Here is a 27454-nt window from a genome sequence, read left to right as displayed (position 1 = left end):
AGTTTAAAGTATAGCTACAACTGAGGGGCACCTGGTGGCTTAGTCAGTTAAGCATCTGACTTGATTTCGGCTCAGGTCATGATCTCGGGGTTATGAGATCAAGCCCCGCACTGGGCTCTGTACTCAGCGTGAAGTCCGCTTGAGATTCTCTCTCTACCTCCCTCAGCTCCTCCCTCCATGCTTGCATGCTCTCTCAAGTAAATAAATAAATAAAATGTTTAAAAAATAAAGTACAGCCCCAATTTAAAGATGCCAAAGAGTAGAACTAGGTAAAGGTTTTGCTAGTGGTTTTTATTCTTTCTAGCAGGTCATGTGCATTACCTAAAGAGTTCAACAGAAGCCATACTCATTGGCCATGTTTTATTTGTCCTTCTCTTTGAACAGGATAAGCAAAGATACAGACAGTATTCAATAAAATAAAATAGAAGAAACAAATTCTAAGAGACCGCAAAGCCACATGCTACATTTAACCTAATTTTATTCATGCTTGCCTTGGGATGGGGAACAGATCATTCAGTAAAAACATACAGTAAAAACAAAATATGTCTTATCATGTACAACTTTTAAACTACAATAATGATGTACCTTAGTTACTTCCATGCACACAAGTCTAACATTACAGGTTTTTTTTTTAAAAAATAAACACAGTTAAGACTTCTAGGAGCATTTTATAATAAAGTAATTCCTAATGTTTCTTTGTAGATAGATCAAGCACCTCCAAAATACAAATTCCTATACACAGTGAGCGCTTTACTTAAAATGAATACTTAAGTAAATTAAGTACGTGGACAGCCTTAGGATGAGCTGACATTATATATTCAGCTAAGTAGGCAACAAACCATAGTGCCAAATGGAAAAGTGTATTGGCAAATAAATTTCAAAAACTAAGTTAACTTTTTATAATTAAATACAGAAAATATACTGATTTGCTAAAATAAATAAGATGTGATGTAGTAACACTTCACTATAAAGAATGCATACCAGAACATTTATAAACGGTGCGTGAATCTTATTAAGAATAGTTTACTACAATAAACGCTGGCTAAATAGAAGTGCATATGTGAAGCACTATGGGTGGTCTATGTTTTGCCACATACTTTTGTTACCTTGAGGTAGATAACACATGTGTACCAAATTCGGCATTCATTTTCAGTTGCTGCTGGTATCATGTGTTTTAAGAAATGTGTACAGTATGAAAAACTTGAAAATACTCATGAATGAAAAATGTTTTAGGAAAAAAATAGATATTTTCATGCAATTATGTACAGTCTCACTGTGTAAATTTCAAGGCAAGATTTTTGTTTCCTGTAAAACAGATCATTGTTCTATGAGAGAATGTTTTTTACTTGTCTTAGTGCATTTCTTTTGTCGCCTCCTGCATTGCATTATTTTGCTCTATTCTTTATTTTTTGTGTGCAAACGACATGCCAGTTAAAATGAAAACCATCTCACATGTAGAAAAAAAGTCTGGATTTTAAAAACCAAGAACTAATAAAATCCTTTCTAAATGACACCATATGATTCAAGTAAAAAAATGACTGAAACACTAGTAATAAAAAAGACAACACATTTCATGAAGAATACAAAGAGAAATGTCTGCTGAGTGTTTTAGTTCAGATGTTTCAGAATGCTGCTATATGTCTTATGAGGAATCTGAGGGGAAGATTTCATAGCAGAAGGTGTTAAGGTGGCCTGTATTGACTTAAGTGGGGACCCAACCGGGCTGTGAAACTGTGGGATGCCTATGGATTCAAGCTGCTTGTTAAAGAGGAACTCCCCACTGTTGTTCAGAAATCCTTCCTCATTTCCTCTCTCCCCAAGCTTCCCATCCTCTACTGGCTCAGTTTCTAGCATTTCAGTATCTTCCTTCCTGCTAAAGAACTTGTCCAAGTAACTGGTGTAAGTGTTTTCCTTCTCAATTTGTTCATCCTTCCTTACCTCACAACAAAACTGATTAATGAGAAAACAGTCCTCCCCACCACCCACAAACTGGCTATCCCAAGAAGATTGGTACAAGGCTTCTAATTGAGCCAAATTTGCCATTCCTTTTTCCTGTTTTTCTCGGCTTACTGACTTTGATATCAAACCTTTCAATTCTAGTTGGGACACTGAGCTATTCAAGTCATTTAATTTATCAACAACATCAGTAGGCTCATGTTGTGAACTAAGCTGAATAGTTCCTGCAATAAAGGAATCAAAGTCAAATCCCTGATTCTTTTCCCTTTCTTTTTCAGCCAGTTGCTGTGATGCTTCCTCTAGAGCTATCTGGGCTTTAACCAATCCATTCCTTTCACATTTTGACTTGCCCTTCTTATCAGACTTTTCTTTGCTTTGTTCTTTCCAATTGGAAAGATCTATAATAAGCTTGGGTTCATAATAATGGTTAACTTCACTCTCTCTCCAAACTAAGTTATCTAAATATGATGATGACCTTGTTTTGTAGTTACAAGTATGGCTACACTCCAGATCACAATATTTGTTTTCATGATGATCTGGGTACTGCCAACAAGGATCAGTAGAGTAATTGGTATCAAAAGCAGGATCCTCCAAATACTTTTCACGATCTCCATCCAAATATTTTCGAGGATCAACCTGTACTTCTTCTTCATCAGTGACATCAGACAGAGCTCTTGGGTCAAGCTGAACTTCATCAATATCAAAGTTGTTATGTATAGGCCAATCATGCTCTGAAAATTGACAATCATGGTACCTGAAAAAATTAATGCAGTAATGTGAGTTTTAGGTACAGGATTTCATTTTCAAATTCACTGAGTGCCTTTCAGGTGAAAGCACTCTGCTAGGTCTATATGGGGACAACAGGAGTATAACTCATAATTTTAATGGATAGGTAAGACTGTTACTACATATAGTAATATGAGACAGTTTTGGTAATTACCAATGAAACATATAATTACAGTAAAATGCTGAGTCATCCATCCTTAAATTTAAGACAAATATCATTTCACACTTGTTCCATCTTTTCTCTTTTCTATTTTTCATTGACCTTCAAAGACAACTGCGGATAAATATCGGACTGGCTGGCACGTCTACAGTTCAATTCCAACAGTCTCATATAGAGAAAAAATACTTCGTGGCCACAAAATAGCTATCTCTAATCTCAATCAGGTCTCTTACAGATTTTCACTCTCCTGGTAACAAGTCAGACTAGAACAGAGGAAGCCTTGCTGGGATTCATCAAATAGAAAAATAACCCTCTCCATGTACACACACTATTGAATGTGGTATGCTCTTATTGACACATCATAGCAAAGTGGCCGTTCCATGCCCCACACAGAGGCAGACTGAGACAGACAGACAGACACACACACACACACACACACACTTGGGGAATGGGGAGAAGGGACTAGAAAAGAGACTGGAAAACATCTGAGTACGTATGAAAGAATTACATGTAGACAGCAGAAACATTCACGCAGACCAACAGGTCATTGTCAGATGTGTAAACATACAAATACCTCAACATTTTAGGAGAGAAAAAATGCATTAACCAAGCAAACTAAATTAATACTAACTACTTCTTTAATCATTAAATATTGTTCTTTTAAACATAGAAATATATGAAATTTTAAGGTTTTAAGATTGTCATTAGTGACTGACACCTGGCTAAATATTGAAATCACCCAAAGATTTTAAATAATATTGATTCATGGGGTGCCTGGGTGGCTCATGGGTTGAGCTTCAGACTCCTGGGTTTCAGCTCAGGTCATGATCTTGGGGTTGTGAGATCAAGCCCCACATGGGCTGTACGTTCAGCTCAGAGTCTGCTTGAAAGATTCGAGAAAGAATCTCCCTCCCTCTCTGCAACTCCCCAAGCTCATGCTCTCTCTCTCTCAAATAAATAAAATCTTTAAAAATAATCGTACTGATTCATTAGTATATGCCATGATCCTACTTAGAAGCAAAATTATATTTAAATTTCCCTAGGAATTTAGAAATCCTAAAAGAAAGCTGAGGGAAAAAAATCTTTAACTAAAATGTGTAATATTATCCATTTTGATATTTTATAGTATTCAAAATAGAAGAGTCTCTTTATACTGAACCTGCATTCAAGCAGCCCAAGATTAATTTTGTGTCATGAGGAAAACAGATCTAAATAGCATATACCATGAATCAAAATAATTTCTATCCTAAGATATAAGAGATTTTTTTTTAAAGATTTTACTTATTTATTTGACAAACAGAGATCACAAGTAGGCAGAGAGGCAGGCAGAGAGAGAGGAGGAAGCAGGCTCCCCGCCAAGCAGAGAGACTGATGTGGGGCTCGATCCCAGGACCCTAGGATCACAACCTGAGCCGAAGGCAGAGGCTTTAACCCACTAAGCCACCCAGGGTGCCCTGATACAAGAGATTTTACATAAAAATTTGAGACATTATGGATATATCTATTTGGATACAGTTGTCTTGTTACCCAACATTTAAAAAACAATTGTGATTTTTTTGTAAATACAAAAGCAAGAGTTTAAAATGGTTTAGATTTCCAACCTTCAACCCTCATGTTTAAATAAGGACCTTTTATTTGTTAACAACTAAACATGCCTTATTGGCTTTGAAAATGTTTCAAAGTAGAATTTACATTTTCCCATTATGTATATATCCTATCCAGTAACTATTAAATATTTAAATTATATAAAGGCTATTCAAAGATATTAATAACTTTAGCAGAAACCCAAAGAGACCATTACTAAGTTTTTAAAACATCTATACTGTCTTGTCCTATATAATTCAAAAAATAAAACTAAATTCATTATGGTTTATTGAAAAGAAAATAAATGGGCCATGATCATATAGTAGTCAGTACTCTGCACTATGAAAATACAACAAATGATATTTTTCTAACAGGATCAATTTACCTTTCCCAGTTATAAATATGACTATGAGTTTCATCCATAAGCAAAATATCATCAACTTCATCTTCAATATGAAAAGGATGACTTGAAATTGGCTCATCCATTGGAAAAGAATATATGCTCATGTAAGGATGGGAAAGCGCTTCTTCTGCTGTCAACCGATCCATTGGGCTAAATGTCAAAATTTGTTCCAGGAAATCCAGTGCTGCAAAAGAAAGGGATAAAACACCTTAACTGTACTGGAGGTCCACCAACCAATGAAGGAAAGAAAAGGATTATATAATTAAAAGGTAAATTAAGTTTATCAGACAAATAAAACTAATTTATCTGATTTACAGAGTAAAAAGAAAGGACACTCAATAAACACAGTAAATATTTGAAATGTACCCCAATCTCATACTATGGTCAGTTACAAAGAAAAAGAATACATTAAGTTGAACCATATAAGACTTCTATTTTTGTCAGTCAAAAATGGTCAAGTAACAGCAATTTCATGTGGTTCAATCTAATACTTTATAGGTCATAATCTCAGCTCTGCAACTCACTAGCTTAAATGAATTATTTACTAGCAGTAAAGGGCTAGACAGGGCTTAAACTTACTGAACTTCAGTTTTTTCATGTATAAAATGGAAACAGACAAAGATATAAAGTACAAAAATTAAATGTAAAGCATAGTGTCTAGTGCTTCCCCTTTCCTTCCCTTATCTCACTGACTAGCTGTTGTACTAATTTGTTGATCTCTGTTTCACAACAATCACACTCCAACATCACACACAAATGCACTTGATCACTTTAGGGCTCTGGAAGAGTTACCTACCACACACCCAATTCTTCCCACTAACTTAGCTCATAAGCTCCTAACCCATCCTGAACCATTATCTGTCACCAGCCTGAAGGCTGCCCTTATACAACCACATACTTGTATACCAATCCTCAACTGTGAATCGCTTCCCCCATCTACTTTCCCTGTGCCTAGTCATACAGCACTGATGAAAGCTCAATACACACACAGCTCACGAAAAATTCATATTGTAGAATTGCAATTTGCCCTTTGCCATTGCTCAGAATGTTCCACATCATCTCTTTATGCTCTCAATCTTTATCATATCTAAACCCACTTCACATTTATCTTAATACCTACTTCTTCACTAATGGCCTGTCATATATCTTCTTATCCTTACCTCTGTCTCAAAGGAAAAGATAATCCTTTTCTCTAAAATTAAGCTATACTCTAGAAAGGACACTATTCTCAATTCCCAATTTCTTATTAATGTAAACAACAGCTGATTTCTTATAGCCTTTTTATTTTACAAAGTGCTTTCATATACATTATCTTATTCAATCCTCAAATCATTCTAATAATGACTAAAGCTCATTGCTACCATACACTTCAGTGGCCTGGGGCTAAGGACTCTTTGTTTCCTATACCCGCCCCCTTATATTACCCTAATCTAGGAAGTCATTTCACAATATATCAAGCTATTCTCGGTTCTCTTGCAAAAGAGTCCATCTTAATTAGCCCAGGGCCCTTGTGTCTCAAGGCAAGAGAGACTCTAAAGCACAGTTATAAAGGGCTTTACCGAGCACAATCACCATTCTCAGAGGGAAGGGAAATATGTATCCAACTATACAAAAGGAATATACTCTAAAATCCCTAAGCATTTGGGAACTGTAGGCAGCAGGAAGAGGTAAGAAAGAAACTGGCCCCTAAGCTGAGCTCCCAAGTGCATGCAGCATATGCATATGCAAACTATTTCCATAATTGCTGAAAGTTCTATTGGACAGGACTGCTCTAAAGGAAATCAATCTATTGCCTATGATGGTGTTGAAGTATGCGAAGATACAGAAATGCATGGTAAACTACAGCAAAAGGGAGGATGAGAGCTAAGTATAGAGGAAAATGAAAAAGGATAGTTCATCTAAAGACAAAAGACCACTAGGGTTGCTAATCATCTTAATTTTTTTTTTTAAGATTTTATTTATGTATTTGACAGACAGAGATCACAAGTAGGCAGAGGCAGGCAGAGAGAGAGGAGGAAGCAGGCTCCCTGCTGAGCAGAGAGCCCGATGTGGGGCTCGATCCCAGCACTGAGATCATGACCTGAGCCAAAGGCAGAGGCTTTAACCCACTGAGCCACCCAGGCGCCCCTCATCTTAATGTTTTAATTCGTATGTACTTAATCTTGTTTTTTTTACCCTCTGAAGATCATCAACATGTGAGAAAAGAACATGTATTATTCTTACTAAGTCCCCACTGCCTCAGAATATGCTCTGCCCAAGAGTAAAACTCCAATATTAATCAAGAAAAAACTGGTATAGAATGTATCTACATAGTAAATCTTTAGTTTCAGGACCTTTAAAAACTCTGTATTGCACTTGTATGTGAGCTTAGCTCTGCCACTTATGATCTTTGCCTGATGGCTAATTAACCCATTATAAGAGACATACAGTCAATGCATTATGAATAATTCCAGCCATCAGCCAAATAGTCAAGTTGGTTCACAGCTAAGACATGATCTCAACCCTAATGAGGGCAGGGAAAACGAAGATTCAAATTTGGCGACACTGCAAATGCTGCAACAGCATGTCCTACATTACTAGCTTGCCTCTTTTAATAAGACATAGCAACAGCGACAATGACGCCAAAGGCAATCATGTTTATTCCTATTCCTTAACCTGGCCGAGCAGAGCCAAACCTGTAGTGGGTTTTAAAAATACACAGGTGTTCTGTTTGAGCATCTGACTCTTCGTTTCGGCTCAGGTCATGATTTCGGGGTCATGAGATGGAGCCCTAGGTGCCAGGCTCTTTGCTCAGCTCCGGGAAGAAGCGTTCTCCCTCTCCCTCTGCCCCTCCCCTCTGCTCACATGCATGTGTTCTCTCTCTCTCAAATAAATCTAAAAAAAAAAAAATAAAGTAAAATAAGACACATGCTCTGCTCCCCAGCCCCCTTTTGAATTCTGACCTAATAGCCTGCATTTTTAGAAAGCTTCCACAGACGATTCTGAGGCACAGTCAAATGCTATGTGACTACTGTTCAGTTATGAACAAGGATGTCATCACAGGGGCTCCAAGGTCAGGAGCAAGATAACCAGCACTGGAATCTGATTGTGAAGATAGACTTAAAGGCCAGATAGGAACGTATAATACTGAAAAGGAAGCCTACAAAATCCGCTGAAATTAAATACAGCTGGTTTCCTTTTTACTTAGGCATTTATTATAGGAGTTTAAAGCACATTTGAGAAAACAAAAAAAGTCATTATGATTTTGCCATCCGGTGCCTATTTCTCAAAACACTTGCTCCTTTATTTATTTTTAAAGTTTGTTTGTTTGTTTGTTTATTTATTTGACAGACAGAGATCACAAGTAGGCAGAGAGGCAGGCAGAGAAGGGGGGAAGCAGGCTCCCCGCCAAGCAGGGAGCCCGATGCGGGGCTTGATCCCAGGACCCTGGGATCATGACCTGAGCCGAAGGCAGAGGCTTAACCCACTGAGCCACCCAGGTGCCCCTATTCAGTTATTTTTAAGTAGGCTCCACACCCAGCACAGAGCCTAACAAGGCGGGGAAAGGGGGGAGCGGGGCGGGGCGCACAACGAACCCTGAGATTAAGACCTGAACTTATTAGATCAAGAGTCAGTCGAACACAACCCACTAAGCCACCCAGATGCCCCCAAACACTTGAAATTTTAAAACACTTTGATACACAATATCTTGAACCACATATAATGATCAGAGTGGGTGTTATGAATAAGGGGTATATAATTCAGACAAACCTTAAGACGCTTAGAAAACTGTATCTTCCCAACTTGTTGATTCATAAAGAACTATACAATCCTGACACTGATGTGTCTTAATAGAATTCTTAAAGCTATAAGACACAATCAACTTTTAAGAAAGATGTTTCTCATGTCTAACCCTCTTCCTTAAAACTATGTTATCCTGGGTGCCTGGCAGGCTCAGCTGGTAGAGCATGAAAAGCCTGATCTCAGGGCTGTGAGTTTAAGTCCCGCACTGGGTATAGAGATTACTTAAAAGTAAAATCTTAAAAAAGAACAATTGGGGATGCTTGGGTCACTTAGTTGGTTAAGTAGCTGCCTTCAGCTCAGGTCCTGATCCCACATTGGGCTCCCTGCTCAGTGGGGAGCCTGCTTCTCCCTCTCCCTCTGCTTGTGTTCTCGCTCTCTGTCAAATAAATAAATAAAATCTTTAAAAAATTTTTTATCTTACAGCAGGTGACTACTACAACAGTTAAAGACTTTTGTGTATTATTTATAGCAACAAATCCTAAAGACATATCACTCTGAGACACAGAATTATTTGCTTTAGTGGTCAACAAAGTTTTGATTTTCTTCAAGTTTCTATCCCTTCCAAGCTTGCACAAACTCTCACATTTAACACCTAATGTTCCCAACATGATCTGCAAACTCTCATGTAATGTATTTGCTCATACAGAGTTTTTGCTCTTTCCTCCATCTATTCCTTGCCCTGAAGTCTTTGCTTTCCCCAACTCAATTTACTCTTTCCTACCTAAATCACATTCATATTCATAGCCACACTTACTTATCATATAACCCTCACAAAACTCCATTTTAGTTTAGAGGGACAGTGACTCTAGATGTTCGCCTACGGTAGATAGTTATCAGAGGTGTAAGCTGTAAAGCTGATGGAGTTAGAACCAGGAGAGGGATACTCTTTATGTAACCTGAAAAATCAGAGTAACAAACCCACAAAGCCCTGCTAAGAGCCAGACAAAAAGGGGAAAGAGCTGAAGTTTTAGGTAAGGTATAATGTCTAAAGACGATTTGGGATACACAGATCCTGCTTGTGTCCATGCACCCATGCACACACACACCCACCCCCATCACCTGATGGTTACTCTTGAGTAACAATACCTTCTCGACTAATTCCTGGAAGCAGCTGAGTTAAAGGTTTGTGTGGCTCAGTCATGTCATTTCTAATGTAAACTGGAATTACGCTGAGAAGCTCCTGACGATCTTCCTCGTGTACAACAGGAATAGATTCTAAAATCAGCTGCATCTGTTCAAGTTCATGTGCACCTGAGATTAAATAAACATCAAATATAAATAAACACATTCCTCAAGGTTTACTTGTTTGGCAACAGACATTCTAAAGCTGTAGGAAACTAACTTAATGACCACTGGGAGGAAAATGACTAACTGAATCCTTAACCAGCAGGTTTCTTTTTTTTTTTTTTTTTAAAGATTTTATTTATTTATTTGACAGATCACAAGTAGGCAGAGAGGCAGGCAGAGAGAGAAGGGAGGAAGCAGACTCCCTGCTGAGCAGAGAGCCCGACGCGGGGCTCGATCCCAGGACGCCGGGATCATGACCTGAGCCGAAGGCAGCGGCTTTAACCCACTGAGCCACCCAGGCGCCCCAACCAGCAGGTTTCTTTGCTTTGAATATCAATCTACTCAAAAAGTGTATCTGTGTCTGCTCATGGACATACTTATTTTTGGCTGCTTTGTTTCCCTAAGAAACTAATCCTTTAAGTTTAGCCTCATATCACAAAGTAGTGGAAAAAGTAATGAAGTGGGATTCAAGAGACATGGATTCTAGTCTTGGCTATACCACTAATTAACTGGCTATACCTCTGGGAATACTTAGCATGGTAATGACTTCATTTCATCATCAGTAAAATGGAGGGCTGGACTAGATTCGCACTACAGGAAGTTTTATAGTTACGGGTCAGGCTCACGTAGCATTTCAGAACCACTAGTAAAGAAATAACAGGGGGAACATTAAGCTAAATAGTGACTAAAAATTCAGTTTGCTTTTCCACAGATTTCTAGAATTCATTCCACCTCTAAATTTTTCTTCAGTATCTACAGTGAGCAAGGCACTTTAAAGTACAACTGTGAAGCAAAAGAGACCAAGTCCCTGCCTTTGTGGAGCTTATAATCCAGTGGAAGAAGACAGATAATAACTCTGTCAACATTTATGTCAAATGGTGACAAACGCTATGAAGAAAAATTGAGTAAGCGGGGAGGATAAAGGGCATTTTATGGGTAGGATTGCTAATTAATACAGGATGACCAAGTAAGGCCTCAGTGAGAAGCTAAAAATGGAGGAAGTTGGGGAACACACCATGCATTCCCAAGGAGGAAGGGAGTTCCAGGAAGATGGGAAAAGGTGCAAAGGCTCAGAGGAGAGTGGGCTTGGTGTGTCTAAGAAACAGCAGTTAGGTTAAGTGTAGCTGAAACAGAGTGGTGGAGGGGGAGGGGTGTGTATAAGAAGATGAAGTGGTACCAGAACACAAAGGGTTTTGCTTTATCCTGAATTTGATAGGGAGACACTACAGAGTTTCAAGCAGAAAAATGGCATGTTCTGATTTATGTTTTCAGAGAACTCCTATGGCTGCCATGTGGTAACTAGGCTACAGACAGCAAATATTAAAGCAGAAAAAGCAGTTAAATCCTGCATTAGACCAGGAGAAACATAATGGTTGACTGAACTGTGGGGAGGCGGGTAGTGAGAGAGATAATAGCAAGCAGTTAGATTCTATTCATATTTCAAAGGAAGAGCCCATAGAATCTGTACTGACAGAAGTATAGGATGAAGCCAAGATTTTTGACTCAGCAACTAAAAAGGGGATCTGGTTTACTAAGATGAAGAAGACAGCAGAAAAAGAAAATACAAGGGAGAAATATCAGGAGTTCAGTTTTGGATAGGTTAAATTTGAGACGCTATTAGACACCTCAGTCCGTGCCTTTTATTGCACTGTGCATTTGGAACCTGCACCTAATAAACAGATCTCCATCATGCTGCTTTTACTGAATGGTTCACAAATCTCCCTTTATAAGAAAGCAGTAGAGTAAACTAAAACTGGATCTTTCAAATCATTTCCAAAACAATTCCCATTAACTGTTAAAAGTTTACATGGGTTTAAGATCAAAATTATGTTATTTAGATGTTTCTTAATCCAATTATTTTTAGTGCTATACTTGAACAATTCTAAATATGCTGAACGAACATTTAAAAACACATTAAGTACCTATGTATAATTAAAACAGCAGTAAGTTTTGACCCCATTTCAAATAACTTAGAGCATGATCTAACAATTTTAAACATTAGTTTTCCTGATAAAATATTCATTATTGTGGTAGCATTAAAATTATGTCCACAGGGATGCCTGGGTGGCTCAATCAGTTAAGCGTGTGCCTTTGGCTCAAGTCATGAACCCATGGTCCTGGGATCAAGTCCCACATGGGGCTCCTTGCTCCACAGGGAGCCTACTTCTGCCTCTGCCTCTTCCCTCTGCTTGTATTCTCTCTCTCTCTCTCTTTCAAATAAATAAATACATATTTTTTTTATTTTTTTAAATAGCTCAGGATCATGAGTTCAAGCCTCACGTCAGGCACTGGGCGTGGAACCTCCTTAAACAAATAAAAATAAAATAAATGTGGGGTGTCTGACTGACTCAGTTGGTAGAGCATGTGACTTTTTTTTTAATATTTTTTTTTAATTTTATTTATTTATTTGACAGACAGAGATCACAAGTAGGCAGAGAGACAGGCAGAGAGAGAGGAAGGGAAGCAGGCTCCCGGCCAAGCAGAGAGCCCGATGCAGGGCTCGATCCCAGGACCGTGGGTTCATGACTCAGGTGCCCTGAGCATGTGATTCTTGATCTCAGGGTTTTAAGTTCAAGACCCAAGTGGGGTGTGGACCCTACTTTAAAAAAAAAGTCCACAAATTCTTTGGCCCTATTCCCTTCAAAAAGTGGAATTCAGGGGCGCCTGGGTGGCTCAGTGGGTTAAAGCCTCTGCCTTTGGCTCAGGTCATGATCTCAGGGTCCTGCAATGGAGCCCCGCATCAGGCTCTTTGCTCAGCACGGAGCCTCCTTCCTCCTCTCTCTCTGCCTCTCTGCCTACTTGTGATTTCTGTCTGTCAAATAAATAAATAAATAAAATCTTAAAAAAAAAAAAAGTGGAATTCAATTCCCTTCCCCCTGAATGTGAGGTATACTTAGGTGACTCACTTCTGTATAAAATAAAGCTGAAATGACTGTGTCACTTTTCAGTCTAGGTCACAAAAAGGTGTTTTGCATTTAAGGTCAAAACAATTCAATGGAGAAAGAATAATCTTTTCAACAAATGGTGCTGGCATAACTGGATATCCACATGTGAAAGAATAAAGTTGGAGCCCTACCTCACACACAAAAACTAGCTCAAAATGGATCACAGACCTAATTTAAAAGCTAAAACGATAAAGTTCTTAGGGGTCATTGGATTTCATGAGAATTATAATCTTTTGTGCTTCAAAAGACACCAACAAGAAAGTGAAAAGATAACACACAGAATGGGAAAAAATACATTCAAATCATATCTGTAAGTGATTTGTATCCATAATATGTAAAGAACTCTTAACTCAATTAAAAAATATAAACAACTCAATTTAAAAACAGGCAATGGAAAAAATAAAAATAAAAATAGGCAATAGATCTGGTTAAGTATTTCTCCAAAAAAAGAAAAGTTGCCAATGCTCAGTATTATTAGTCATTAGGAAAATGCAAAACAAAACCACAATGAGATACTACTTCATATTCAAAAAGACAACTATAAGATAGACTACACTTTAAATAATTGTTGGTGATAATGTGGAGAAATTGGAACACTCATACAGTGATGGTGGGAATGTAAAGTGTTATGACTACTTTGGAAAATGGTCTGGCATTTCTTGAAAAAGTTAAACAGAGTTATCATATGACACAGTAATTCTACTCTTAAGTGTATATGCACCCAACAGAATGGAAAACATACATCCACACAAAAACTGTACACTAATGTACATAGTAGCATCATTAAAAATAATCAAAAAGAAAACCGAAATTTCCATAAACTGATGAATGGGTAAACAAAGTGTGACATATGCACAGACTGGAATTATCTGGCCATAAAAAGACGACGAATTGATATATGTTATAATATGGATGAACCTCTAAAGTACTATGCTAAGTGAAAGATGCCAGTCATAAAGCCACAAGTTATATGATTTATTTATATGAAATGTCCAGAACAAATCTATAGCGACATAAAGCAGATTAGTGGTTGCCAGGAGCTAGAAGAAGGGGGAAATGGGAAGTGACTGCTAACGGTTACAGGGTACCTTCTCCGGGCGGGGGAGAGAGACGACAAAAATGTCCTAAAATTAGATGGTTATACAATCCTGTGAATATACTAAAAAACACTCAACTGTATACTTTAAGTGGGTGAACTGTCTGGCATGTGAATTACATACTAATAGGACTTTTTTTTTTTTTTTAAAGATATAAAAACTTTCTCCTTGCTCTCTTTTGGAGGGCGCTATGGGGGAAGCCAGCTACAATATCATGAAGGCACTCAAGCAATCTTAGAGAGAAGCCTGCATGGTGATAAACTGAGGTCTCCTGCTAAAAGTCACGTGAGTAAGCTATATAGAAATGAAAAAAAAAAAGGGGGGCAGGGGTAGGCGCCCGGGTGGTTCAGTCATTAAGCATCTGCCTTTGGCTCAGGTCATGATCTCAGAGTCCTGGAATTGAGCCCCGCACCTGGCTCCCAGCTTGATGGGGAGCCTGCTTCTCCCTCTGCCCCTATTTGTGCTTGCTCACTCTCTCAAAGAAATAAATAAAATCTTTAAAAAAAACTATCTAGAAGTGGGTCTTTCTGCCCTAGTAAAGGCAACCAACATCTTGACTAGACCCACCTAGCTAAGTCACCTCCCAATTCCTGACTCATACAAACTTCGAGATAATCAATGTTTGTTGTTTAAGCCACTGTGTTTTGATGTAAGTGGTGGGAGGGCCACTCTAAAAAACAGTAACGTCAAAAGAGAGAAAAAGACCTAAATACCATAGTCTCTTCTGTAACTAAAAAAATCTTCAGTACCCTACTATTTCCTAGTTTTCCAAATGGAAATTCCTCTGTCTACTTTCTAAGTATTCTGGCCCTATTTTAAACTAGTCATAAATGTGTTCATTATTTGACACCTCGCTTTCATCCAACTTCTCTCACTAATTTATGCACATACATGATTTTTTTTCATCAAACTTTTCTCACTGATTCAGGCTCATACCCTCATTTATATAATACCATTTTTTTTTCTCTCTTCCTCCCACCAAAATTCTTCACTATTCCCAAGTAGTGGAAAAATCTTTTGACTTCTTTATGCCTTTTGTTTCAGACATCAGTGATGAACACTCTAAGTTTATAGCTCCTATAATCTATACTAAATAATTTTATACAAACTCATACTATGTTTTATAACACCTGATGTTTTTTCATTCATGGGTTATTCATCCCTTCCCACCTTGACTAAATCCTCTTCTGTGGACTCCCTCATAGCACCAAACTCAGCAAAAAATTATTTGTTTGATTATTTCTGAAAGATCACAGCAGTAAGACAACAGGATATGGCAGTTCAGGCAACACAGATGACAGGGGACGAAGAATCATTACATTTTCAATGACAGCTAAGAATTTTCACTAGGAGTGACAAATACCGACAGGATTATGCAACTCAGGTATCATTTAACACAGATTACCAATGAGCATTGTGAATCCACAAAATATAAAATTATGTTTAAGAGATAAGATAATTAGAAAAGAGCACTAGAATTCTTTTTTTTTAAGATTTTATTTATTTATTTGACAGACAGAGATCACAAGTAGGCAGAGAGGCAGGCAGAGAGAGAGGAGGAAGCAGGCTCCCTGCAGAGCAGAGAGCCTGATGCGGGGCTCGATCCCAGGACCCTGAGATCATGACCTGAGCCAAAGGCAGAGGCTTTAACCCAGTGAGCCACCCAGGCACCCCAAAAGCACTAGAATTCTGACTAAATTTGTTGAGTGAACAATTCAGTGAATATATTAGTAAGTTTTTAAAAATTTTTAAATATTATAAACAATATTTATCTTTTCATTTTAATATCATAGGCTATAGTAAATTGTGTTAAATCATATATATCTTGCTTCACAGATACATGCAAAATTATTCCTTTGAGGCAATATTTTTCCATATATTTTAAAATTTCTAACCTGCAAAGAGGGTTTTACCAGTCAGCATTTCAGCAAAGATGCAGCCTGCAGCCCACATATCAATGGCTTTAGTATAATTATTAGGAGAAAGTAAAAGACGTGGAGACCTGTACCATTTAGTAACCAATCCTTCAGAAAGATGACCCTGGAAAAGAAACAAAAACATACTTTAATTTTTTACTTAAGCTGAAGAACAGTACACAAAACTTGATTCATTAAAGAATCCCTGATCTTTAAAAAAAAAAAAAAACTGTGAAATCCTAAAACAATACTGTTGATTTCTATGTCTATTTTCAAGGCTCTTGTACTTTTCAGGCTGAATGGAGGTTAAATTCCCCCTGGGACTGATCATCTATAAGAGGATGTTCACATGAAGTCTGCTGACCAAAATATACCGTAAGAATTTAGTGCTGATTCTATGTCACAAATTCCAAACATGTTTCAGAAGAGGAGCTATTTTTCACTTCAAGTCTTAAGTTACTTAAGGAGCTGGGATGCTTTAAATCAATGAGGGACAGGTAAAGACAGGTAAAGTATAAACCACTGCCAACCTCCTGACAACCCAGTGGACCTGGCTCTACTATATATCCCATTCCTAATCAGTTTTACTACTTCACATTTATAAAGCATTTAACAAAAATAGTTATACATATATGACCTTATTTCATCCTTAAAAAAACCCTGAAAAATTATGTAGGTAGATATTAACTCCAATTTAGAGGGGTGGCAGATAGATTAAGGAATCTGCTTAAGGTCATATAGCTTATTTGGATGTAGAAATGGAACTCAATTTTAAATAGTTTAACTCTCAGTTCAGTGTTCTATCTACCATTCTTCATAAAAAGATGTGGTGAGGGGCGCCTGGGTGGTTCAGCAGGTTAAAGCCTCTGCCTTTGGCTCGGGTCATGATCTCAGGGTCCTGGGCCCCACATCTGACTCCCTGCTCAGCGGGGAGCCTGCTTTCCCCCTCCCTCTCTCTCTGCCTGCCTCTCTGCCTACTTGTGATCTCTGTCATATAAATAAATAAAATCTTAAAAAAAAAAAAAAAAAGATGTGGTCGTCCATTTCATTTTAAATACTAAATTTCTACATTCAAGTTCTTAAAAAATAAACTATACTTAATATGAGATGATACATGTGAATGAGAAGGTTTGCTTGTTTAGATGTGTGCTATGGGAAGCCAAGCTAGCAGGGAGTTCCCAGAGGTTATTTATAACCAAAGGGGCTCCACTTTAATATTTTAAACATCAGGTCCCACAGACAATTTCATTTGAAAACTAAAAGACTAAAGTTCAGCTCAGAAAATATTAACTTCTTCTATGAAGGCAAATTGTTACCTAAAGTACAGTTACTATGAATCCTTTTAGCTATTCTTTTTTTTATTTAGATTTTATTTATTTATCTGACAGACAGAGATCACAAGTAGGCAGAGAGGCAGGCAGAGAGAGAGAGAGAGGAGGAAGCAGGCTCCCCGCCAAGCAGAGAGCCCAATGCAGGGCTCAATCCCAGGACCCCAAGATCAAGACCTGAGCTGAAGGCAGAGGCCTTAACCCACTGAGCCACCCAGGCGCCCCCTTTTTAGCTATTCTTACTGCCATTTTATCTTTATGCAAATTTAGATACTAAACAAAATTAAATTTGCCTAAACAAGGCCTAAAAGAATAGTAGAGACTCAAAGGGACAAAAGACCTAGAAGTTGAAATAGAAACTTCTCTTACCTTCAGACAGGACCACAATTCTGCCCTAAACACATAAGAATATATCCCACTTTTAAATAAGGGACAGTTTTAGTTATAATAAATAACCATACACGTTTAGGAATTTGTAAGTAATTAGGATCACACTCCAACTACCTTTTATAAACATATGGACATTCTGAATGAAGTAGATCTGTAGCAGAAAAAAAGATACTACATAAAGTTTAATACAATTAACGATAAAAACCTGTCACAATATACTAAGAAGATACAAATACCTATTCCTTCCTGATGATGTCCATTAGTTTAAAGGTCTCAGCTAGCTTTCCACGTACCTTATGGGAATAATGGGGATCCATGATCCGTGCAAGACCAAAGTCACCTATCTTCAGCACCAAGTCTTCAGTATTAATGAAAAGATTAGCTGGTTTGAGATCTCTGTGCAGTACGTTTGCAGAGTGAATATATTTGAGCCCACGTAGCAGCTGATACATGAAAAGCCTGGCATGCTCTTCCAGTAAAGGGCCCTGCTCCAGCACATTAGCCAAGTCTGTCTCCATGTACTCCTGAACAATGTAGACACTGTTCAGTTCGGTAAGAGAGCCCACATCATCTGTTAACTGGCTTCCGCTAGGACCAAGAATTTCAAACACTTTCACAATGTTATCATGGTCAAGTCTTCTAATAATTTTGATTTCACGTAGAGCATGTTTGACACTCTGGGGATCAGTAAGGACAATTTTCTTGATGGCTACTCTTTTGTCACAGTCATTGTCTACAGCAGAAAAAACCAAGCCATTGCCTCCACAACCCAATGGTTTTAAGTCCATATACCTAGAGCCCAGATCAAAACCATGAATGTTCATGAGACTTTCAAATTTCTCTGCCATTTTGAAACCTTTACTATTGCCTTTTCCTTTCGAATTGTTGAACTTGTGTAAACAAGGAAGAAAACTGACATCAAAAGGAAAGATCTTTCAAAAAAGGAAAAGAAAAATAATTTTGCTTCCACAACAAGATGATTTCTTGATGTTCATTGCATATGCCAATCAGGCCTGTTGAGTTCCCCTTAGATTTAAAGCTCAAAAAGCTCTATTCATACTGAGAATTAAAAAGATTGCAGTACTCATAGTTCAAGAAAGGGGCAGCAACTCTGCAGACATTTAAAGAAAACACTCAAGAAACTCAAACGGAATGAAATGACATACTATGCACTCAGATTTACTGTGCTAAACGATTTAACATTTAACAAAAATGTGAATAAATATGCACACAACAGGCTTCTATGAACATTCTCCTCACAGTGCAGATACATTCAGTGTTGGACTGGTCCTGAGCAGCATCATTCTAAGGTGCTGGTAAGCACTATTTCCGTTTTGCCTCTTTTCTTCCTTTGTTGCTGTATATTTCAACAGGAAGCCCTGGCGGCTGTTGCTTAACAGAAGATGTCTTTTGTTAGTGATCAGGTGGCTCCAGCTCACCACAATCACAATCAAAGCTACCGTCCATCTTACTCTGATAAAACCTGGAGGATGAGAAAAAAGAAGGAAAAGAGTCACCACCAGGAAATACTAAATACTCTTCTCTTCAACTTTGTAAAATGACACAAATTGGGCAGTTAGCTATAAATGACTACTGGTACAGAACTTATTTATTTATAGTTACTAAATGGAAAGATGACCCTCAATCAAAAATAGCTATCCATGCTGTAAGCAATTCACATGTACTGGGCTCAGACTCTAGATCCCACCACATTAGATTCTTTATAGTATTTATGGTCAGTGGGTTGTATCATTTCTTAAAGGCCAAAGAGCAAAGGAAGGAAGGTTCACAGTATTTTTACAGAACTCTTTAGAATTTGAGCAGTACTACGTTAGTACCATTTCTCTTAAAAAAAAAAAAAAAATATATATATATATATATAAAATAAGACTGCAATGTGTTACTTCCTTAAAGAACATGTTTACTTATTAACTACACCAGTAAACAGTGAACAAAAATCAGTACAAATAAGAAACCTACAGCGTATGCTCTTCAATTTACAACAGAGTGAACTCGAACAGTGAATAAACCAATGAAAAGGTGTCTGGCTTCATCGATAATCAGAAAAATCAGAAGTACCTCAAGAAGATACATTTCAGATTAGAAAAAACATTTTTAAGAGTCTGTTACTATCAAGTCTGAGGAGGAATGTGGAAAAACAAGAACTTTCATACAATACTGGTGAGTTTAAATTAGTAAAAAATAGCAAAGAGCAATTTAGAATAAATAAATGCATAAATAAGTAGCATACCTATGACTTGGCTATTTTTCCTCCAAAAAACACTCCCTAGAGAAATACTTGTAAATGAACATACAAATGCCCACTTTTTTTGTAACGGCAAAATATTAAAAAACAGCCTAAACTTTCAACAATTTGAGGATAAGTGAATTTTATTCATAGAGTGGACTATTACATAATAGTAAAAATGAACAGAGATGGTTGAAATCACCATACAATAAATTTAAAAAGCAAAGTGCAGATAGAAATATACATGCTGGGGCACTTGGGTGGCTCAGTCATTAAGCGGCTGCTTTTGGCTCAGATCATGACCCCAGGGTCCTGGGATCAAGCCCCACATTGGGCTCCCTGCTCCGCTGGGAAGCCTGCTTCTCTCTCTCCCATTCCTCCAGCTTGTGTTCACTCTCTCGCTGTCTCTCCCCGTCAAATAAACAAAATCTTCCCCCCCCCAAAAAAAAAGAAAAAGAAATGCACATGCTGAAATCACTTATTTCAGATTTATAAGCATGTATGATGTTATTTTATGAGTGCATATATAAATGTGGCAAAAGTATTAAAAACATATTTGGCTGTTAAGTACCAAATTCATGATAATCATTACTTTGAGGTATGAGGGAAGCAATAACCATAAGGGTGGGATTACACAGTATGCTCCAACTACATCTTTAATGTGTTCTTTTTTTTTTTTTTTAAGATGTTATTTATCCATTTGAGAGAGAGTGAGTGAGAGAGAGCATGAGAGGGGAGAAGGTCAGAGGGAGAAGCAGACTCCCCGTGGAGCTGAGAGCCCAATGCAGGACTCAGTCCTGAGATTCTGGGATCATGACCTGAGCCAAAGGCAGGTGTCCAACCAACTGAGCTACTCAGGCGCCGGTTTAATGTGTTCTTTTTTTTTTTTTCTTTTTTTAAAGATTTTATTTATTTATTTGACAGAGATCACAAGTAGGCAGAAATGCAGGCAGAGAGAGAGAGGGGGAAGCAGGTTCCCCGCCGAGCAGAGAGCGCAGCACGGGCTCGATCCCAGGACCCCAAGACCATAACCTGAGCCAAAGGCAGAGGCTTAACCCATTGAGCCACCCAGGCGCCCCTAATGTGTTATTTCTTTAAAGAAAAAATTGTGGAAGTATGACAAATTATTAGAATCTCATAGAGCTCAGAGGTGTGTATATGAAGAGATCAAATCATAGTGTGAGAAGACAGGCTGACAAATAAGCAAAACACAGATATCAGATGGCAATAAGTAATGTAAAAAAATAAAAGAGAGCCCAGGAGAGTGGTTAGGGAATGCCTCTAGTAAGGTGGTACTGGGAGCAAAGCTCTAAAGTGGGTGGGTCTCAGGGGTGCTATGTGGGAGTAACTGCTACGGACAGAGGGGCTAGCACATGAAAGCCAGAGGGTGAGTATGTGCCTCATGTCTAAGAAATAACTAGGTAGCCAACATAGCAGCTCATTTAAGTGTACATGCCCATAAGCAAGTAATGCAGCCTAAACCTTAAATGGAAAGGCTTCTTGTTGCTGGTTATTTTAACCAAAAACTGGTATAGGTGTATATATAGTGTTATATTCTGATTGGGTCTGAAGAAATTGGAAGTGGGACAGGTGCAATATTCATTTATTCAAAGGGCTAATCATTTAAAGGCAATGAGAAACTGTATCAAGACAAAATAAAGCAGCCCACTCTGAACTTGAATTATGTGACAACTTTCAATCACCTTCAGGTTTGGCTTAAGAGAACTGCTAGGACTCTCAAACACATCAGCTATTTCACAAGGGTGAAGCTTTCATACAAGGAATCTGCCTTTATGTCCTTCCTGCTACATACTCCCACATAACTCACATGTGGAAATACAAGAATCTGAAAAATACAAGGTAACAGCTAATTGCCACAATCTGAGCAAATCTTCAACTTCAGGAAATCCACATCCATTATAACTATGTGACAGAGAAACAGATGATACTGATAACTCAGAGACCAAGTAGATACAGAATCCTTAAGGCAACAGCTTTTTTTTTTTTCTTTTTACATTTTTATTTATTTATTTTAAATTTCTTTTCAGTGTTCCAGAATTCATTGTTTATGCACCACACCCAGCGCTCCATGCAATATGTGCCCTCCATAATACCCATCACCAGGCTCACCCAACCTCCCAACCCCTCCCCTCCAAAACCCTCTGTTATTTCCTCAGAATCCAGTCTCTCATGGTTTGTCTCCCCCACCAATTTCCCCCAACTGCCTTCTCCTCTCCATCTCCCCATGTCCTCCGTGTTATTCCTTATGCTCCACAAATAAGCGAAACCATATGATAAATGACTCTCGTGCTAAGGCAACAGCTTTTTAAAAAGATTTACAAGAGAGAGAAAGTGCACATGCAGGCGTGCACAAGAGAGAAAGTGGGGAGGGGCAGAAGGAGAGAACCCCAAGCAGACTCCCCTAACGCCGGGCATGAAGCTAAATCTCAGGACCCTGAGATCATGACAAGAGCTGAAATCAAAAGTCAGACACTTAACCAAATGAGCCACCCACTCGGCCTGACTACAGCTTTATTTAATAAAAACTGGTATTTACTATTGCTGAGTTCTTTTAATAAATATGAGCACTTCTTGTATCTGCTTAATGCTGTAAAGGACATTAACAGCATAACAGCTTTCTTTGTTTTACTCTAACAGACAGTTTCTTCTGTTTGCAAGTTTTTGTCTGCTTCTCAAGGACAAAAAAACCTAACTCAAGGAAAAAAAAAAACCAAGAGGACTCCTAAAAATTCTCTACTTTGTCAGTCTGTATAAAACATTTAAAAGTTAAATTTTGCAAATAAACTTGTGAATTAAATAAACTTGTGAATTAAAAAATATTTCAGACTTCTAAAGAGCTTTAATGAATACTGTCTCCCCTTCCCAATTTTTTTCTATTTGTATACACCTTGATATTTCCAGTTCCCTACCAAATGTCCCTTTAAAAACAGTATTTTTTTTTAAAGATTTTATTTATTTATTTGACAGAGATCACAAGTAGGCAGAGAGGCAGGCAGAGAGAGAGGGGGAAGCAGGCTCCCTGCTGAGCAGAGAGCCCGATGTGGGACTCGATCCCAGGACCCTGAGATCATGACCTGAGCCGAAGGCAGAGGCTTAACCCACTGAGCCACTCAGGTGCCCCTAAAAACAGTATTTTTTAAAGTCTCCAGTATTTCTGAGATCTTAAATTTCTAGTCTCCACCTGAAACAGATGTTTGTTCATACAAACATGCACGCCCATGCGTACTTTCTCTCTTTTCTGTTCTTGCCCTTCTGTGTCCAATCCCTTAAACCTCAACTTCTGGTTTTTGATAAATGTACATTTTAAAGTCAGTTCTACAGACTTGACATAAGAACATTAAAATCTCTAAGCACTCTCTTAAAGCTTCTAGTTCACTAGTGGAGCAATCATAGTCAAGCACAAATAATTTAGCTTTGCTAAAAAGGACACTACTATTATTTGACTATTAGCACTATTACGGAACTGCAGCCAGATTACTGGAGAGAGGTTAAGAGAATGAGAGCTCTATTCAAGACTTCCACCCACATCTGCTCTCTTTAAATTACAGGGAAACCAAGAAGACCAAAAACGACAAGGATGACAATACTTTTTCAGAAATCTCTGTGATGGTCAGCACTCAACAGGAGTAGAGTAGGTAAAAATTGACCTTGGGGAAGGCAGGAACTTGTGCCTAGGCTGAGAACTGCAGAGTCCTCATTACAGATTCAGGTGATGACTATACTGAAAGACTTGAACAGACTTTTCAGAAATACGAGACCATTCTAAGAAAGAAAGGAATATTAATCACCGAAACTATAACTCTAGGTCAGAATTATGCCAATAAAAAGTTGGGGGTGGGGGGTGGAGCAGACCAATAGCAGTGCTTGCCCAATGATACGCCTCACTGCTCTGTACTATTCTTCAAAATCCTTCAATAACTATTAGACCAAAAGATACTGGAGCATGTTTTCGTCCAGGAGCTTGGAAAGTAAGCCCACCTGAAAAGTAAGTTGAAGGTAATGTTACACTGGTGTATGATGAAGTGGATCCAGTGATGTTTCTAATTCAGTCATGCTCCATTCAGCAAGTAGTTGCTAACAATGTTATATACCTGTCAATACAGTAGGTACTGGGGATAAAATGGTAAGTAAAAACAGACTTGTGCCCTGCCCTCATGGGCTTTACAGTATGGCTGGGGATAAACAATAATAAACTAATAAGAGGAAAAGGGGAGAGGCAAAAGGGACAAGTGGTACTAAGGAATGGTACAGGATGCTGAGAGCCTGCACATTGGGGGATTTGACCTAATTAGGGAGATCAGAATGTATGCCTCTGGAAGCCATAAAAAGGCTTAGGGACAATGAAGATCCTCCTTATCACCCTGATACTGGATTGTGAGGTGTCCAACTACCTTCCACTTTCCACATCCATCATGGAATTCTTGGGCCAGACTCAAGTATGCAGATACAACTCAACTGGACCAGCAGATTACTGATCAAGTACGCTCCATTCAAATCAGCAATCTAGAAATGTCCCATTTACTCCACTTTCCCTATTATCTTTGACATTTAACTTCATTAAAACAAGTTCAAAGAAAGATCTGGGGCTCCATATTCCTTTTGCACTTCCACACACTTCAAGGGAGGAAAACAGTAACTAAGATGAGACAGTAACTTAAAATAACCCTTCCCAGCATCCAATTTCTCTGCCTCCAAACCTCAGTGCTGATACTGTGTTGCTTGCAGAGGGATCCTTACTTAAATTTTAATTAGCTGGGTCAATGTTTTGCTTTTAACAATGGGGTGGAAAAAATGAATTATAGGGAATGATTTATAAAAATAAAGTTGGCTTGGGGTGCCTGGGTGGCTCAGTTGGTTAAGTGCCCAACTCTTGATATCAGCACAGGTCATGATCTCAGGGTCCTGGGATTCAGCCCTGAGACACACACTACACAGCGGGGAGTCTGCTTGGGATTCTCTATCCCTCTCCCTCTGCCCCTCCCTCTTCTCTCTCTCTGTCTAGTGCATGTTCTCTCAATAAAGAAATCTTTTTTTTTTAATGATTTTATTTATTTATTTGAGAGAGAGACAGTGAGAGAGAGCATGAGAGGGGAGAAGGTCAGAGGGAGAAGCAGACCCCCCATCAAGCAGGGAGCCCAACACAGGACTTTATCCCGGGACTCTGGGATCATGACCTGAGCGGAAGGCAGTTGCTTAACTAACTGAGCCACCTCAACAAATAAATCTTAAAGCTCTCAATAAATAAATCTTAAAAAACTAATAAAGTTGGCTTTATGCTTTCTCCTTTGGCTTTCTTTTCACCATATAATGGACGTAAAAGTTTTCTATGTAGCACAGTCTGGGCACCGGCTTCCTACATTTATAAGGCAGTTCCCTGAAACTGCATTAGCCACACTGGTCTCCTCAAGCACTCCTTTCTTTCCTTAATCACCACCTGCTTTCTGTCACTGAGCCTAACTCCAAGCCAAGAGAAATGCAGGTACTCTGAGTCAAGCCTAAGTATATTCAGTAAAGTTATAAAATGCAAAAGAAAGAAGACAGTAACTTTGTGCCATTTCTCCATTCTGTAGAAACTGGGTTTTCCTTCCCTTCTTATCTAAGAACAACTTGGCCGCATATCAGAAAAGGAGTCTGGATGTGCAAAGCAAGTTTGAGGTGAGAGCCTTAAGTATAAACCTTACTTACCTGGTTTTCTCTTCCATCTTCCACCCGGCCGCTTATCCGGTTAAATGTTGACATGGGTCATCTGGCCTGATCACATGCACTGACAGCTCTCCACCTCCCCCCTCCTCAATGGCTCTTGCCTATTTTGCTCTTCTCCCGGGTCAAGTGAGTAACTTGAGTTAACTGGAATCCAGCCAGCCTCACATCTCCTCAGCCAAAATCCAGTTGCTTTTGGAGAGAAGGGCAAGGTTGAGCTCTACTTAAATTCACACAGGACTATCTCTCAACCCTGGCACAGACAGGTGTTGTTATAGCAAATTCATCCATCCCTAAGATCGTATCTCAAGCTCTCACCAAAGTTACTAAATTTCTAGGGCAGAGAAGGCCAAAGGCTACAGCTTAACTGCGTGTTCAGATGCATTCTTGACAATGCCCTTGCTCCTGATGTTAAGGTTGCCCTTATAGTTACCAGAGATCCTTCTCAGGATTTGGACCTCAAGGAGGCTCGTGGTATAAACTAATGTCAATGAATGATCTTAGTCATCTGGAGTGGGAGGGGGGACCTTGAAACTCAAAACACCAAAGTCTAACAAGGTCTTGCCTGCTACCAATAACCAGTGTATGCTATAGAACAAACTTAGGAAGTCAAAGAAAGGATTGCTTGGCTTCTAACAAAGTATCCAAAAACTCTTCTACTCCCCAAAAAACTCTTCCAGTCCCGACTTCTGTTCTTAAATTGTGTGAACCTTTGCCTAAATACACATTAATATTAGGGACTTGCATTTGCCTTTGACTGTTTAAAAAGCCAGTATGTGGGATGCCTGGGTGGCTCAGTCAGCTAAGCGTCTGCCTTCGACTCAGGTCGTGAACCCAGGGTGAGCATCGGGCTCCTTGCTCAGCGGGGAGCCCACTTCTCCCTCTGCCTCTGCCTGCTACTCTGCCTGCTTGTGCATGCTCTCTCTCTCTCTCTCTGTCAAATAAATAAATAAAATCTTAAAAAGCCATTATGTTTATTTTGATGCTCATCTCTAGTTGTTATTTCTTCTAGGGTTTCTGTATTAGAATATAAAGAACTCCACAGATCAGATAAATTGGTCAAAAAATCTTTAAGGACCCTTCCAATTCTCAGTCTATCATCTATGAAAGCCCAGTACAAGTCTTTTACTTCACTGGTCATTTGTTCCCAAGCACTTATTACGGTGGTATGCCCAGATTGGGGGATATGTGATTCAAACTGCTGTATACTAAACATTAAACAAACACAATCCTCTCTATATATTTATGGCTAGAAATTTAAAAACAATTATAATAACCCTTCATCCCCTCTCTTATCTTTCTCCTGCCTAAGCCCTCATTTCTAAGACTCCTCTCCTAACTCATGTAAAGGAAACACTGGTGCACACATATAAACAGGAGACATGTGGGCAGCCTCCTTCTTCAAGTATTTTTGGCCATATGAGGATTCCAACCAGATGAAAATTAATATAAATTTCTGTAGCAGTCAGGATAGGTTAGAAAATTGTATAGTTAACAAATAACCCCCAACATCTACTGACTTACGAGAGAAGTTTTAAGTCTTGCTAATGCAACAAGTCCAACACAGCTGTCATGCAAGTTGTCAAAGTAACTACTAGCTCTGCCCACTGCCACTCAACGTGCTGGAAGGAACAAAGAAGTGGGAATATTTCGCTGGTCTAAAGATTCCATCCAAAACACACTTCACTTCTGCTCACCTTTTACTGACCAAGGCAGATCACATGGTCACACCTGCTTCAAGGGAGTAGGAAAATGCAATCCCAACATGGTTTCAGTAGCAGAGAACCAAGATGTTCCAAACAGCTTTGACTAAAACAGCTTCAATTCTACCATCCATCCATTTTTACTCT

General features: G+C 38.6%; 1 protein-coding gene across 4 annotated transcripts in view; it reads right to left on the bottom strand.

Annotated features, from left to right (window-relative positions):
* Positions 1 to 461: 461 nt before the first annotated feature.
* MAPK6 (mitogen-activated protein kinase 6) overlaps positions 462 to 27454 on the bottom strand; it is a 40871-nt gene continuing 13878 nt past the window's right edge. For 3 of the 4 annotated variants that reach the window (XM_080807605.1, XM_080807607.1, XM_080807608.1), the window contains exons 2-6: positions 17929 to 19118; positions 15897 to 16041; positions 9759 to 9923; positions 4872 to 5073; positions 462 to 2710 (exon numbers count right to left, since the gene is read on the bottom strand). In XM_080807605.1, the coding sequence (XP_080663731.1) occupies positions 1609 to 2710; positions 4872 to 5073; positions 9759 to 9923; positions 15897 to 16041; positions 17929 to 18483 (2169 nt within the window). In that variant the 5' untranslated portion in view covers positions 18484 to 19118 and the 3' untranslated portion in view covers positions 462 to 1608. Of the gene's footprint in view, positions 2711 to 4871; positions 5074 to 9758; positions 9924 to 15896; positions 16042 to 17928; positions 19119 to 25589; positions 25681 to 27454 lie in introns of those variants that run through there. The other variant, XM_080807606.1, reaches the window with a different exon arrangement.

Source organism: Martes martes (assembly GCF_963455335.1).
Source record: "Martes martes genome assembly, chromosome: 7".
Lineage (NCBI taxonomy): Eukaryota > Metazoa > Chordata > Mammalia > Carnivora > Mustelidae > Martes > Martes martes.
The sequence above is the reverse complement of the archived record's forward strand: the minus strand, read 5'-3'. Positions and strand labels throughout refer to the sequence as shown.